General features: G+C 39.2%; 1 protein-coding gene across 5 annotated transcripts in view; it reads left to right on the top strand.

Moving 5' to 3' along the window:
• Positions 1 to 13,422, top strand: part of LOC124875292 (ankyrin repeat and fibronectin type-III domain-containing protein 1) — a 204,827-nt gene that overhangs the window by 47,563 nt on the left and 143,842 nt on the right. For all 5 annotated transcript variants that reach the window (XM_047377355.1, XM_047377354.1, XM_047377353.1 and 2 more), the window contains one exon: positions 3,969 to 4,207. In XM_047377355.1, coding sequence (XP_047233311.1) covers positions 3,969 to 4,207 — 239 coding nt within the window. The remainder of the gene's footprint in view (positions 1 to 3,968; positions 4,208 to 13,422) is intronic.

Raw genomic sequence — 13,422 nt, 5'->3', positions numbered from 1 at the left:
TTTCTGAGATTTTTCTGACTGCTTTTTTAAAACCACAAGCTTCACTGTATATTAGTGGGTTTTTATGTGACAGACCAACAGGTGAAAGTGTAAAGTGCAACAGTACTAGAACCCCCTTTTAGTCTGGTTCCACCTAAAGAAAATCTAGCGCAAACATTTGCCTTCACACGCGATGACTAGGTGACTAGAGGTCCGCTTGTGTCTAATTTATTCCCAGCTTTATGAAGACCAAAGAGAACAGCGGACAGGTCAGAGAGAACGTTGTGGAGATGTTTAAAGCAGGGTTAGGTTCTAAAACAATATCCCACCGAGCTCTGTTCAATCCATGGAGAGAGGATGGACCAACTGGATGGACGGTCACCTAATCTGACAGGGTGGGTAAGGAGAGCATTTATCAGAGAGGCAGCCAAGAAGCCTATTGTCTTTGGAGGACCTGGAGAGACCCACAGCTCAGGTGGGAGAATCTGTTGACAGGACAACTTTCAGTGATGCACAAATATGACCTTTTATGGAAGAGTGCCAAGAAGAAAGAAGAAAGCCGACCATAAGAAGTCCTGTTTGCCACAGGCCATGTAGGGGGACACAGCACTCATGTAGATGAAGGTTCTCTAGTCAGGTTGGATCAAAATCAAACTCTCTGACCTTTACCAAAAATGCTGCACATCACTCTTAAGTCAACATCCCTATGGTTAAACCTGGTGGTGGCAGCATCATGCTGTGGTGATGCTTTTCTTCAACGAAGACGGGGAATCTTGTCAAACTTAATGGGAAGATAGATGGAGCTAAGTACACGGCAATCCTAGAATAAAACTTTTTAGATGATATTAAGCCCAGACATACAGCCAGAGCTCTATTGGAGGGGTTTAGAGTAAAGTATTCATGTATTAGAACGGCCTAGTCTAAGTCCTGACCTAAATTCATCTACAATCTGTAGCAATACTTAAATATTGCTTTTTATGCTTTCCATCAGTCTAGCTGAGCTTGAGCTGTTTTACCATGAAGAATGGGCAAAGCTGGGAGAGGCGTTTCAAAGTGTTGAAACATGAGCAATTGGAAGCAAATTGTGCTGATCTATTAAATATGTTCCCAACAAAAACATATTTAAGTTTGTGTTATAACATGAAACAATGTGAAAAGGTTCAAAGGAGCTAGGCACCACATAATGTATTTTAACCAGAGACTGTTTATAAAAAGGCTAGAACTGTAATCCAGTAATGTTTCATTTTAACCACCATTCACTTCTAATTTGATCAGGATTCACATGAATCGTGCTCTCCCAGAGAAACTCATACATTTTCTCCTACACAGTCATTTACATGTAGCTGCTGCTAGACTCCTTCCTGCAGCTCTCTGAGGAGGGTTCATGCTGTCAGCAGAGCTGGCAGCAGCCGCAGCAGTTTACTTGGATTTATGTCTGCAGACAGTAGCTCTGTTGGCATCTAGCTGTCAAGAGAGCTTGAGGAAAACATCTTAAATCTGATGAAAAACGTCACTTAGGTAAGATAGAAAAATATACTTTGCTGCATGTTGTCGAAGGTTATCCAAAGTATGCTTATAATAAACAGATTAGAGGAACATTATTCACTAACCAGAACAATATTCATACACACACACACACACACACAGGTTAGCTTGGTCATAGATTGAAAAACATTCTAGGGTGTCATTTTATCTGAGTTCTGTCTGGGTTTTCTCCAGGTACCCAGTCCTCATAGTGTCTAAAAAGATGCACCCCAGGGTAACTAGAGGTTCTCAATTGACTATTGTTGTGGTTATAATTAAAGTGTCTCGTATGAAACATAACAATTGAAGTACAGACCATTGGTAATGTTAGAATTGGGAGCCTCGGCCAATCTTAACCAAAAGTTCAAGAAGCCTCAAACCAGCCGAGCAGTCAGCAGTCACAGCCGGTCTTCTTCCCTTCCTATCTAAAAACTGGAAAACAAAAAACAGGACTGCTGGTAACTCCCAACTGAACCAAAAATAATAAGAAAAACAAAGAGTGGCTTGGTGTTACTGGGTGGTGGTTGTCAGAAGGATGAGGCTGAGCTTAGATCATCCTTCCAGGTCATTTTTTTCCCGGCCAGCCAATCAGCTCTGACAGGACAAATATGGTTTAGAAGAGCTCATTCATGAAAAGTAGATACTTGGGGTGTGTAACAACCTTGTCTTTCATGAACTCAGGGCATGTGTGCCCCCATTTTATTGCACAAATATTCTGCTTTTTTTCCCCAAGGACTATGACACCTGTGTTTTATTTAGGCAAATAAATAAATAAAAAACACTGAGCATAAAAGTACCCATGTGCTTCCAGTTTCTAGACATAAATAGCAGTTTTTATTTCCCTAACCTTTATCTGCTTTTTAATAAACTCAATGTGCATCAGAGAACATACAAAAAGATTCTGAGTTCTGCTTTCTTGATTCCTGAAACGAGAAGGAAAATAAAATCCAATGTTTTACCATTTGATCTTCAGGTCACTGAGCAGAGCTGATATGGGAAGAAAGAACGGCACTTCGCTTGCTCAAACCAATTAATTAAATCCTACTTTATGAGATATGATCTGCTGAAACTGACACAAACATTAAGTGGGCTACAAGTTTATGTGATATTTAAGATAAATGTAATACAGGACATTTAATGTGAAATTTAGCTTCTGTTTTAGATTCATACTGTATATAAAGCAATAGCACAGTTTACAGAAATTGTATTGACCATGTGTTTCTATGACTTTGTGTGGATGAAAACCAACACTGCACATCACTCTCAACAAACCATCTCCATGGTGAAGCACGGACATGGTGGTGACAGCATCATGCTGTGGGAATGTTTTTTCTTTACCAGGGACAGAGAAGCTGGTCAGAGTTGATGAGAAAATGGATAAAGATGAATACAGGGTGATCCTGGAAGAAAATCTGTAGGAGGTGCGAAAGGTTGAGACTGGGGTGCTGGTTCACGTTCCAGCAGGACAGCGACCCTGAACATACAGCCAGAGCTACAAGTGCATAATTTAGATCAAAGCATATATTAATATGTTAAAATGTCCTAGACAAGTTTCAGACCTTAATTCACGTGAGAATCTGTGGCAGAGCTTTAAAACGGATGTTCACAAAATCTCTCCATTCAGTCTGACTGAGCCTGAGCTCTTTTTCAAAGAAGAATTGGCAGAATGTTGGTCTCTAGATGTGCAGACATGGTAGATTAAATGACTAACTGTACTGTAACAGCTGTAACTGCAGAGAAAGGTGGAGCTACACATTACTGACTCAGGGGTGCTCAGTTCTAATACATTACACATTTAAAATGTGAGGAAAGGTTTTAAACTAATGGATCTTTTTTCCTTTTATTATCCTGAACTACTTTGTTCAGGTCTATCACATGAAATCCCAATAAAACCCATTGAAATTTGTTGTTTTAGGGTGGGTAAACTTCAGAAAGTTGTATGTCATTCAAGTCAACAGATATCTGTTTTTCTTGCTGTAACGTGTTGATGTAGACAGTTTTATGATGCTTTCCCACATACCATTAATCAGGTTGTGTCAGCTGGAAGGTTTTCATTTAGAGCTTAATGAGGGTTGGTGGACTTGGACAAGATGTTTGACAAACATCAGATGGAGGGCGATGAAAGTCGAATGTGATTGGTGCAGCCGAGCTACGTTCTGACAGCACAAATCCATCTCTATTGTGTGGCAGTGAATGAAAAATGGGAACTGTTGCAGCAGAACTCGTCCTTCGTCTTTGTTGTAAATAATCATTTCTGTCCAGCAGCTATAATCATCACCAAGTTGTTCAGGGCTCAGGCAAAGAATAATATGGTTATAAAGTAACTGAGCCATATTACATTCAGACTTTATGGAGGCAGTCATCGGATGACAGCTTCCGATAATTGTGTTCTCTAATTTGTCTTGTTCTCATATATCTACCCATCTCTGTTTGTCTTTGCCTGCGCCCCTCCTCCCTCCTTCTAGGGGAGCTGTGGCGTTTGGAGGACGACATGGAGGGAGACGACGAGACTGACCAGAGTGGCTGCAAGGAGCTCCGTCCTCGCTCCCAATCACCCTTCTCCCACTTCAGGGCACGAGCCGCCTACCTCCGCAAGAGCATGTCGGCTGATGACCACCTGGACATGGGCCTGGACTACATCTCAGGGAGAACAGCTGAGGGCAAGTCAACTCGCAGCAATAAGGGGAAGCTGAAAAGAAAATTTGTAAGTGGGAACTTTTACCTGCTTTTAACCTTACGAAAGCAGATCGCTACAGCAGTGAGCTTTTTTTTGTTATGTGATTTCTCTAATGCACAAGGATGTCCATTGTGGCGTATTACAGTGTGTTTAGCAGCCGTTTGAGTTCACTTACAGTATGCTAGGCGTGAACCTTCATCTGCTCCACCTGCATGTCTCTGATTCTGGGTGGGATAAAAGGCATCATGTAAAATCACAAATGTGGCATGCAAAAAGAACTCAGAGAATTAAAATTGTAATTAAAACAATACATAATTTATAGATGCAGTTTGAAACTGGCAGTTCCGCCACAGCCTGCCACCGAAGCTGCCACCGGAACTGCCACAGCCTGCCACAAGGTGGCAGGGGATTCCGCGAGGATGCCAGAAGGTGCCAGACCGGCCGTAAAAGCTTGCCAATGCGGTTGCCGCTGTTTTTGTGGAAGCTGATGCTGATTATCGCAAATTGGTTGCCACAGCCTGCCACCGGAACTGCCAGTTCTTCCTGCCACTGCCACAATTTGAGCTCGGTCCTGCTGCAATTCAATCAATTTCTCGGCACGTTTGCAATGTAATGCAATGCAGACGTGCACAGCGCCCCCTACCGAACAAGATGGGTAGCTCGGTCAGCAGGGAGCTGAGGAAGAGCCGCTGACGTCACTCTTCTGCGCCCGCCGCTCGGAATGCTTTTTCGTTTTCGAGTTCTGGGCAGTACTTTGCGGGCAGACCACGAAAACGAAAAAGCAATGTCTGCTTTGTTTTCTTTTTGATTATGGCATAAAATGTGCAGTCGTGAAGAAGAAAATGCAAATAGGATGATTGATAACTAATTTTATTTATGGGTCAAATAACGCAGCCACATTCTTAAAATGAAAAAGCATTTCTGGAAATGCTTTTTCATTTTCAAATTTTACATTTCAAATTGAATTTTGGTATCTATTTGCTGGGGTACATTTTGAAAAATAAATCTCAAATGTCTTTTTCTTTTTCATTTTAATTAAGTGAAAGAATGAGCAGTCTTGAAGAAGAAAATTAAAATACAAATAGGATTATTGATTACTAATTTCATTTATGAGTCAAACAATGCAGCTACATTCTTAAAATGAAAAAGCATTTTCAGAAATGCTTTTTCATTTGAAATATGGTAACGATTTGCTTCCATACATTTCAGCTTTTAACCTCCATCTGTTATGGAGCATGCGGTAACATTTTAGCAGCTGTTTGAAAATCTCAAAGTTAAGCTGACAACCTGATTAATTCAATCCAGTTTATTTAGAGAGCAGCAGTTAACTAATTTGATCTTAAAGCACTTTACAAAATAAATCAGATATAATTTATATGCATACATTCTAATGCAATTTATGTTATAATCCAGTTCAGTCAATAGGAAGCCCAGGTAATTTCTTTCAGATTAATCTTGCACGTATCCCTCTTACTGAGCAAGCATATAGCGACAGTGGAGAGGAATACCTTGTGCTAACCATGCTAATAGCAAATATAGGATGCTAAACTCTAAATCATTTCAGTTTTGTTTTAAAAATACCTCTCACACAAGCATGACCTCTCCTCTGCTTTTAAAATACATAATTATTGAACGCAGAAGGCAGGAAGGCTAAAACACGTGTTTAAAATGCTTTTCTTATGTCTTTTTATTTTCAATGTTATATTTTCATTTTATATACAGGAAATGTTTTTAACGGGAAATCTGAATTGCATAAAAGTCAGCATCAGCAGGTCAATACTTTAATAATGCCATAGATTAGAAATCAGCCTCATGATCCTGATCAGTGCATCTGTATTTTTGCAGTTCTTGTCTTTATTTACTAGAAAAGACGCTAAAACTAGGACTTAACAGTCAACCAAATGTGAAAAGCAGGAAAAGTCCCAAATTTGAAGAATATTAAAGTAGCACCAGGGAAAACCTTGAGGTTTCGTCTCGGCAGACGTGTAACTGATCAAATGTTTCAATGTAACCTTTTTATTTTACTGACATTAATGCTGAGGCTTATGGTTTTTAACATGCTACTTATAAACAAATTCATTAAGCACATTCATTCAGGGGATTGCTGCAAGGCAGAGCAGCTGACATTTACGTACCTGTAGAAAGTTGCTGGTTTGATCAACCTTCTGTGTTTATGTCAAAGTGAACTTGATAAGATATACAGGTCCTTCTCAAAATATTAGCATATTGTGATAAAGTTCATTATTTTCCATAATGTCATGATGAAAATTTAACATTCATATATTTTAGATTCATTGCACACTAACTGAAATATTTCAGGTCTTTTATTGTCTTAATACGGATGATTGTGGCATACAGCTCATGAAAACCCAAAATTCCTATCTCACAAAATTAGCATATTTCATCCGACCAATAAAAGAAAAGTGTTTTTAATACAAAAAACGTCAACCTTCAAATAATCATGTACAGTTATGCACTCAATACTTGGTCGGGAATCCTTTTGCAGAAATGACTGCTTCAATGCGGCGTGGCATGGAGGCAATCAGCCTGTGGCACTGCTGAGGTCTTATGGAGGCCCAGGATGCTTCGATAGCGGCCTTTAGCTCATCCAGAGTGTTGGGTCTTGAGTCTCTCAACGTTCTCTTCACAATATCCCACAGATTCTCTATGGGGTTCAGGTCAGGAGAGTTGGCAGGCCAATTGAGCACAGTGATACCATGGTCAGTAAACCATTTACCAGTGGTTTTGGCACTGTGAGCAGGTGCCAGGTCGTGCTGAAAAATGAAATCTTCATCTCCATAAAGCTTTTCAGCAGATGGAAGCATGAAGTGCTCCAAAATCTCCTGATAACTAGCTGCATTGACCCTGCCCTTGATAAAACACAGTGGACCAACACCAGCAGCTGACACGGCACCCCAGACCATCACTGACTGTGGGTACTTGACACTGGACTTCTGGCATTTTGGCATTTCCTTCTCCCCAGTCTTCCTCCAGACTCTGGCACCTTGATTTCCGAATGACATGCAGAATTTGCTTTCATCTGAAAAAAGTACTTTGGACCACTGAGCAACAGTCCAGTGCTGCTTCTCTGTAGCCCAGGTCAGGCGCTTCTGCTGCTGTTTCTGGTTCAAAAGTGGCTTGACCTGGGGAATGCAGCACCTGTAGCCCATTTCCTGCACACGCCTGTGCACGGTGGCTCTGGATGTTTCTACTCCAGACTCAGTCCACTGCTTCCGCAGGTCCCCCAAGGTCTGGAATCGGCCCTTCTCCACAATCGTCCTCAGGGTCTGGTCACCTCTTCTCGTTGTGCAGCGTTTTCTGCCACACTTTTTCCTTCCCACAAACTTCCCACTGAGGTGCCTTGATACAGCACTCTGGGAACAGCCTATTTGTTCAGAAATGTCTTTCTGTGTCTTACCCTCTTGCTTGAGGGTGTCAATAGTGGCCTTCTGGACAGCAGTCAGGTCGGCAGTCTTACCCATGATTGGGGTTTTGAGTGATGAACCAGGCTGGGAGTTTTAAAGGCCTCAGGAATCTTTTGCAGGTGTTTAGAGTTAACTCGTTGATTCAGATGATTAGGTTCATAGCTCGTTTAGAGACCCTTTTAATGATATGCTAATTTTGTGAGATAGGAATTTTGGGTTTTCATGAGCTGTATGCCAAAATCATCCGTATTAAGACAATAAAAGACCTGAAATATTTCAGTTAGTGTGCAATGAATCTAAAATATATGAATGTTAAATTTTCATCATGACATTATGGAAAATAATGAACTTTATCACAATATGCTAATATTTTGAGAAGGACCTGTAATGACCACACTGTCCTACTTTGAATAAACAGTTTTTCTAAATAAACGTAATGAAAGGAACGGAGAAACCGTTGATGGAGTGGATGGAAGCAGCAGGGTACAGAACATTTTCTGGAATAGGTTCGGAACAAGAATGATGTAGTTGGACCATTTCAAATATAAACTAAGTGGGAGCTTGCTGTTTGCTGCTAAAACAGCTTTATGTGTGTTTTTTATTCAATTTGCATAAGGCAAACATCATGTTAAATCCTTTAAACACATTTCTAGGCAGGAGACAAATCCCTGCGGCGGGTTGTTCTAAATCAGGAAGAGCTCCACTTAAAACGGCCCTAAACTAAATCCTTTTGTGAGAAGCTTTCTTTCCTAGGAATATAAAGAGGTTCTGACTCGATTCCAGCTTTGTTTTTCCCTCTCTTTTTCTTGAGCTTTGTCAACCCATCAGTGTTTTTAAGTCCAGTGTAAACCCATAATAATGACTTATGGTGAATTTATTATAACTGTCATTGGTAATTTTAATGTATCTTGCTATTTGTTACAGTGCTGATTAGCCTCCTGGCATCAACTCTATCCAAGAATTTTAACATATCCAATAATCATAATGAATGAAATATCCATCTAAAAAGGGTCCACATCTTACACTGTTAAAAAAGCTTAAAAAACTGTAAAGAAATCTGGAACCTTTTATAAAATTAGCAAATTTATTCAAACACATTTGTAAAGAAAAATATTGTCTTTTTTGTTTTTATTTGCTTATTTCTTACTACTTTATTAATTAATGGTAATTAATTGATTTTGATTGTTTTTTTTGCTAACAGCCTGCCGAGGAGGCTGAAACTATAGCTATGGTTGTCAATGGTTTCTTTCCATATTTCCTCTCCATTTAAAACCCCTTGTTCTGTAAACTGTTCTTGTGTTTAGTAGTCATCAGTTTTTAGTAATGTGTCTGTTTTATGTAGCAAACATGCACTTTAGCCAAGTGCTGATATTTTGTTTATCCTTTTTCTTTTATTTAAGCATTTATTAATGCATTTTACAGATAATCTTTAGATACAAATCATTAATATTCTGTTCATTTACATTTTGCCCAACCCCTGGACAGGTTCCCTTCTCTGCTCCAACTGTGTCATCTTGGCATAGAAATATTAAATATGAATATATTTTAGTTTTCTTATAAATTAACTTAAGTCCTCACTGTAAATATTTGTGAAGTTTCCGAAATTGTAACCCCTTAAATTCCAGTTTACGTAATTAAAGTATTCCTGTTGTTTTTAACCACCCCATGTCAGTTATTTGAAGTATTTTTAGAGGTACAATAACAGCCTGGGATCATTAAAAACTGCCTGCAGCTCTGATTCATATCTATTTTTATTTTTTGTCAGTAAATATTTAAAAGTCATCAAGAAATAGATTTTTTTTTCTATTCCATATGTACAAATAGGTTGATTTACAGTACATGAAAAAAATCCATATCCAGTGGACATAATATTTATTTAGCTGTTTTTCAAAACAAAGTAACAAAGTTCTTCACATAGATAAAAACAAAATACAAGAGCAGCATGAATATGTGTTTTTAAAGAGGACATAGTCTGATATCAAGTGGAAACGCCCAGACCATGAAAGCCCTACAACCTCGTGTTGCTGGGAAGAGAAAGCAGCGTCCGGTTTGATGATCTAAGGACTGAGAGGCTCAGAAAGATACACAGGGAGAGACGGTTCACAGGTTTAAAAACAAACAATACGATTTTAAAATCAGTTCTGAACTTCACAGGTAACAAGTGATGCAGTATTTTGTATAAGTTGTAGGCGATTAAGAGCCATTTGTGGCCAGCCATCAAATAAAGAATTACAATAATCAAGATGCCAAGACACAAAGGCATCAATAAGGGTTTGCATGTCAGAAAATGATCTGATTTTGGCAATGTTCCTAATTGGGAAATAGCTGTTTCTGAGATATTACTTGGCCTCAGAGGTGCAGCAGAAACCAGAAGAAGGAAGAGTCTGTATGAAGGGATGTTTGTGGGCTTTGGGTCAAAAAACCACCACCTCACATTTATCATTCAACAACAAGTTCTGAGACAACCAGACCTTGATGTCTGATAAACATGAATTTAGATTATTGATAACGGAGAGGTCGGTGAGATTTATTAATTAAAGCAAAGAAAAACAGGACATTTTAGAAAGACTTCAACACCAGGAAATGAAAAATAAAATCGAATTGCCGTGTTTGTTCATTACAGAACATTCACACAGATAAAGCTGCTGATTCCCAAAATGAATTTTCATGGACTTGGACGTGGATTTCTCAATGTTGTTTATTAATCAAAAATGAAACATCAAATATACATGACCTGTATGTAATTTGCATCAACACAGCTGAATGTATGCAAAAAACATAAATGTTATTTATGAATTCAGGAGTTTTACTAAAGCTGAGCTGCACAGAAATACGTTCTACATAAGAAAATGATCATATTTAAATGATAGAAAGCAAAAAAATGCAGGCCTGCTGGTGTCTTCTTACAGGCTTCTTAGCTATAACCTCATCAGGAAAGCATAGTAGCTTCACCTTTTAATTAAATGAATCTAAATGAGAGTACTGTATGTTGCTTTGGGCCTTCTGCGTGCAAAAGAGCTTGGCTTTTGCAGCAAGCTTGATGAACAAGCATTAAACATTGAAGACCTTTTTATTGTCCTTTGAGTCATTTAATCAGGAAACTTTAGACCTCATTACCAGCCCAAACCTTGTAATTGACTCTTTAAAGCATAAGTGCAACAGGACACCTGCGTAGGTAGGCGACAGCCGGGAGGTTGACAAGTAAAGCTGTTTATATTTCCGTTGTTTGCTGCAGAACTTGGATGGACTAAAATATGGCTGGAAGGAAGCTTTTAACCTGATGACTAAACATCAGAAGGTTTTTTATTGGATTTTTTCTTATATTCTTGAACACAGGCCCAAGAATTAAAACTCATCGCCTGGATTGATTTGTCTGCAGACAAAGGTCTGTTCAGAAGACAAACGAAATAGGAACAGCTCTGGATGTGATGGCCTGCCGCCTGTGTTTCGGGGTGAGCGTTCATCCATTCATCTCTCCAAGTAACAGGAAACATTAGAGGCACTTACAGAGATACCTCATTAATGCATCATTCCTGGTTTTAATATAGCAATGTGGCATTACATTAATTGGTTTAAAGCATTATGCAGGATAATGCACCTGGTGAATGCTTTTATTCATGAAGCTCCCTTGTGCAGCTACATGAAGGCAGCATATCTGCAAGCCACTTGGGGAAAAAACCAAGAATAAAAGCATTATAAAAGAGCTTTAGGGATCCAGGTTATATAAGGCTATGGTGTGTTCCTATTTGCCCCACTTACCAACACTCTACATATATTTCTTTCAATAAAGCCATAAAAAACGTATCTTTTAAAACTTCAGACAAAGCCTCAGTTGGACAATCTGTCATGTCTTAAATAATTCATCTGTACTCTTTTATAACTCTGTGTCTTTTCTTTCACTCAGTACAAATAGTTAAAGCATTGGTTTTAGAAAATTTGCTGTGGATGCAAGAATATATTTGGAGCTTTGAATTGTAGCACAACATTTTCCTGCTCCATTGGCCTCATGAAAACTGCAGCCTGGCCTCAACGAAGCAGCAGTTGTTCCATCTTTTTATTGTTTTACTGCCGTGGTTGACTGTGACACAGCAGAGCAGCAGCGTCTTAATGAGTGGACAGAGGGACAGAGCTGCCTGTACTGATGGACTGAGGTGCCTGTGTGGTAAATAATCTACTGTTCGCTTGAAAGACCCAAATAAGAATTTTAGGAAGTTGCAGCATCCTCCAGACGTTTTGCGACCCCTAGTAAAGAAGTGTAGAAAAATAAATACATATTTTACTGCAGAAACAGCCTCTTGTAAAATCTCAGAATTATTGACTTGACAGTTTGTGATGTATCTGACCCATTTTTAGGCAAGGCAAGTCCAGATGGTTAGTCCTGATCTTGTATTTTTGCGTCCACAAATAATGACTTCTCATTTTATCTGCATTTAACTTATGATCCATTCACTTGTGTATATTATCCATACACTGATTCTGTGACTGTAAGGAACTGTGGTCTTATGACGACACAGAAATCAGCACGCACATAGTATGAGATGTTGTAGTGCTTTACAATTTGAGCTAGCGGGCGCCTATAGTTATTGAATAGAAGTGGTTGGAGAATGGAGCCTTGAGGAACCCCTCCCATCTCATATTTGGTTGCTCAGATTTATAATTACTGGATGAAAGTAGCAAGCTCCTTTTAAAAAAAACACTTTAATGCAAGATTAGACAGTTTTTGTGCCCTCTACTTGTGTTTTATGTAAGGATGGACGCAGCAAGGGGGGTTGAAGTCTACCAACCTCAGTCATGTCCTTGACTTACTAAGCAATGTAGTCAAAACCTGTATCTGCTGACTTCATATCTGTGGTGACTGTGGCTCAGTGAGAAGAGTGGTTGTCTTGGGTTGTGGGATCGATTGCAGCTTCCTCCTGCCACAAGTTGATGTGCCCCTGGGCAAGGCACTTAACCTCAAATTGCCTACCGATCTGCGTATCAGTGTATAAATGTGTGCGCGTTAGTGAGTGCATCTGGGTGAATTTGGCTCTAGTGTAAAGCGTTTTGAATGGTATGACTGGAAAGGTGCTATATAAATTCAGTCTATGTATCATTTTACCATTTATGCAATTGTAATCTGGCATTGCAGCTCAACAGTTTGCATGGCCTGGCTGGACAAGGGAAAATATACAAACACCCCATCTGTGCGGTGCGCGTTTGATGCACAGCGCACACTGGACAAGTTGTACAGAAGTGTGCAAAGACAGAACTGATTGCTGCTGAAGAAAGTAACCTTGGCTGAAATCCAGCAGTTGTAGGTCAAAATAGAACAAAGCTGAAAAGTGTCACACAAAAAGAAAGAGTTAAATCTCAATTACACATTTTTCACTTAAATATTTGAAAGAAATTTTAATATGTCTGAATTACCTCTTGTGCTGAGTGGATGCAACCTAACCAGAAAGCATTAGAGACATTATATTTTATCATAAAGGAGTACATTTGTTTATGTGTTAATCAGAGTATCTTGTAACTTTTAACTTGTAATCCCTGCTTGTAAGTCCCGATGAATCTTTCTTTCCATCACACAAAGTGTGGAGGATGCTAAGGGAGGACACTGATTCACCAAAGCTCACTGTTAGACTACCAGAGGAAAACAATCAGTGTAGGATTATGCTACTGCAGTAAAAGATCAATTTATGTTAGGGTTAGAGAAGTTTTTACACTTCTTAAACAAGAAGCAAGATAGTGATTGAGGGTTCTGTAGTTTCTGCGCTCAGGTGAACTCTGAGAGCCAATACTAAGAAGAAGTCTTAATGTGTTATTGCTAGAATGAGGTAG

This window comes from Girardinichthys multiradiatus, chromosome 10 (genome assembly GCF_021462225.1).
Source record: "Girardinichthys multiradiatus isolate DD_20200921_A chromosome 10, DD_fGirMul_XY1, whole genome shotgun sequence".
NCBI classification, from domain to species: Eukaryota; Metazoa; Chordata; class Actinopteri; order Cyprinodontiformes; family Goodeidae; genus Girardinichthys; species Girardinichthys multiradiatus.
This window is presented reverse-complemented; position numbering and strand designations above follow the sequence as displayed.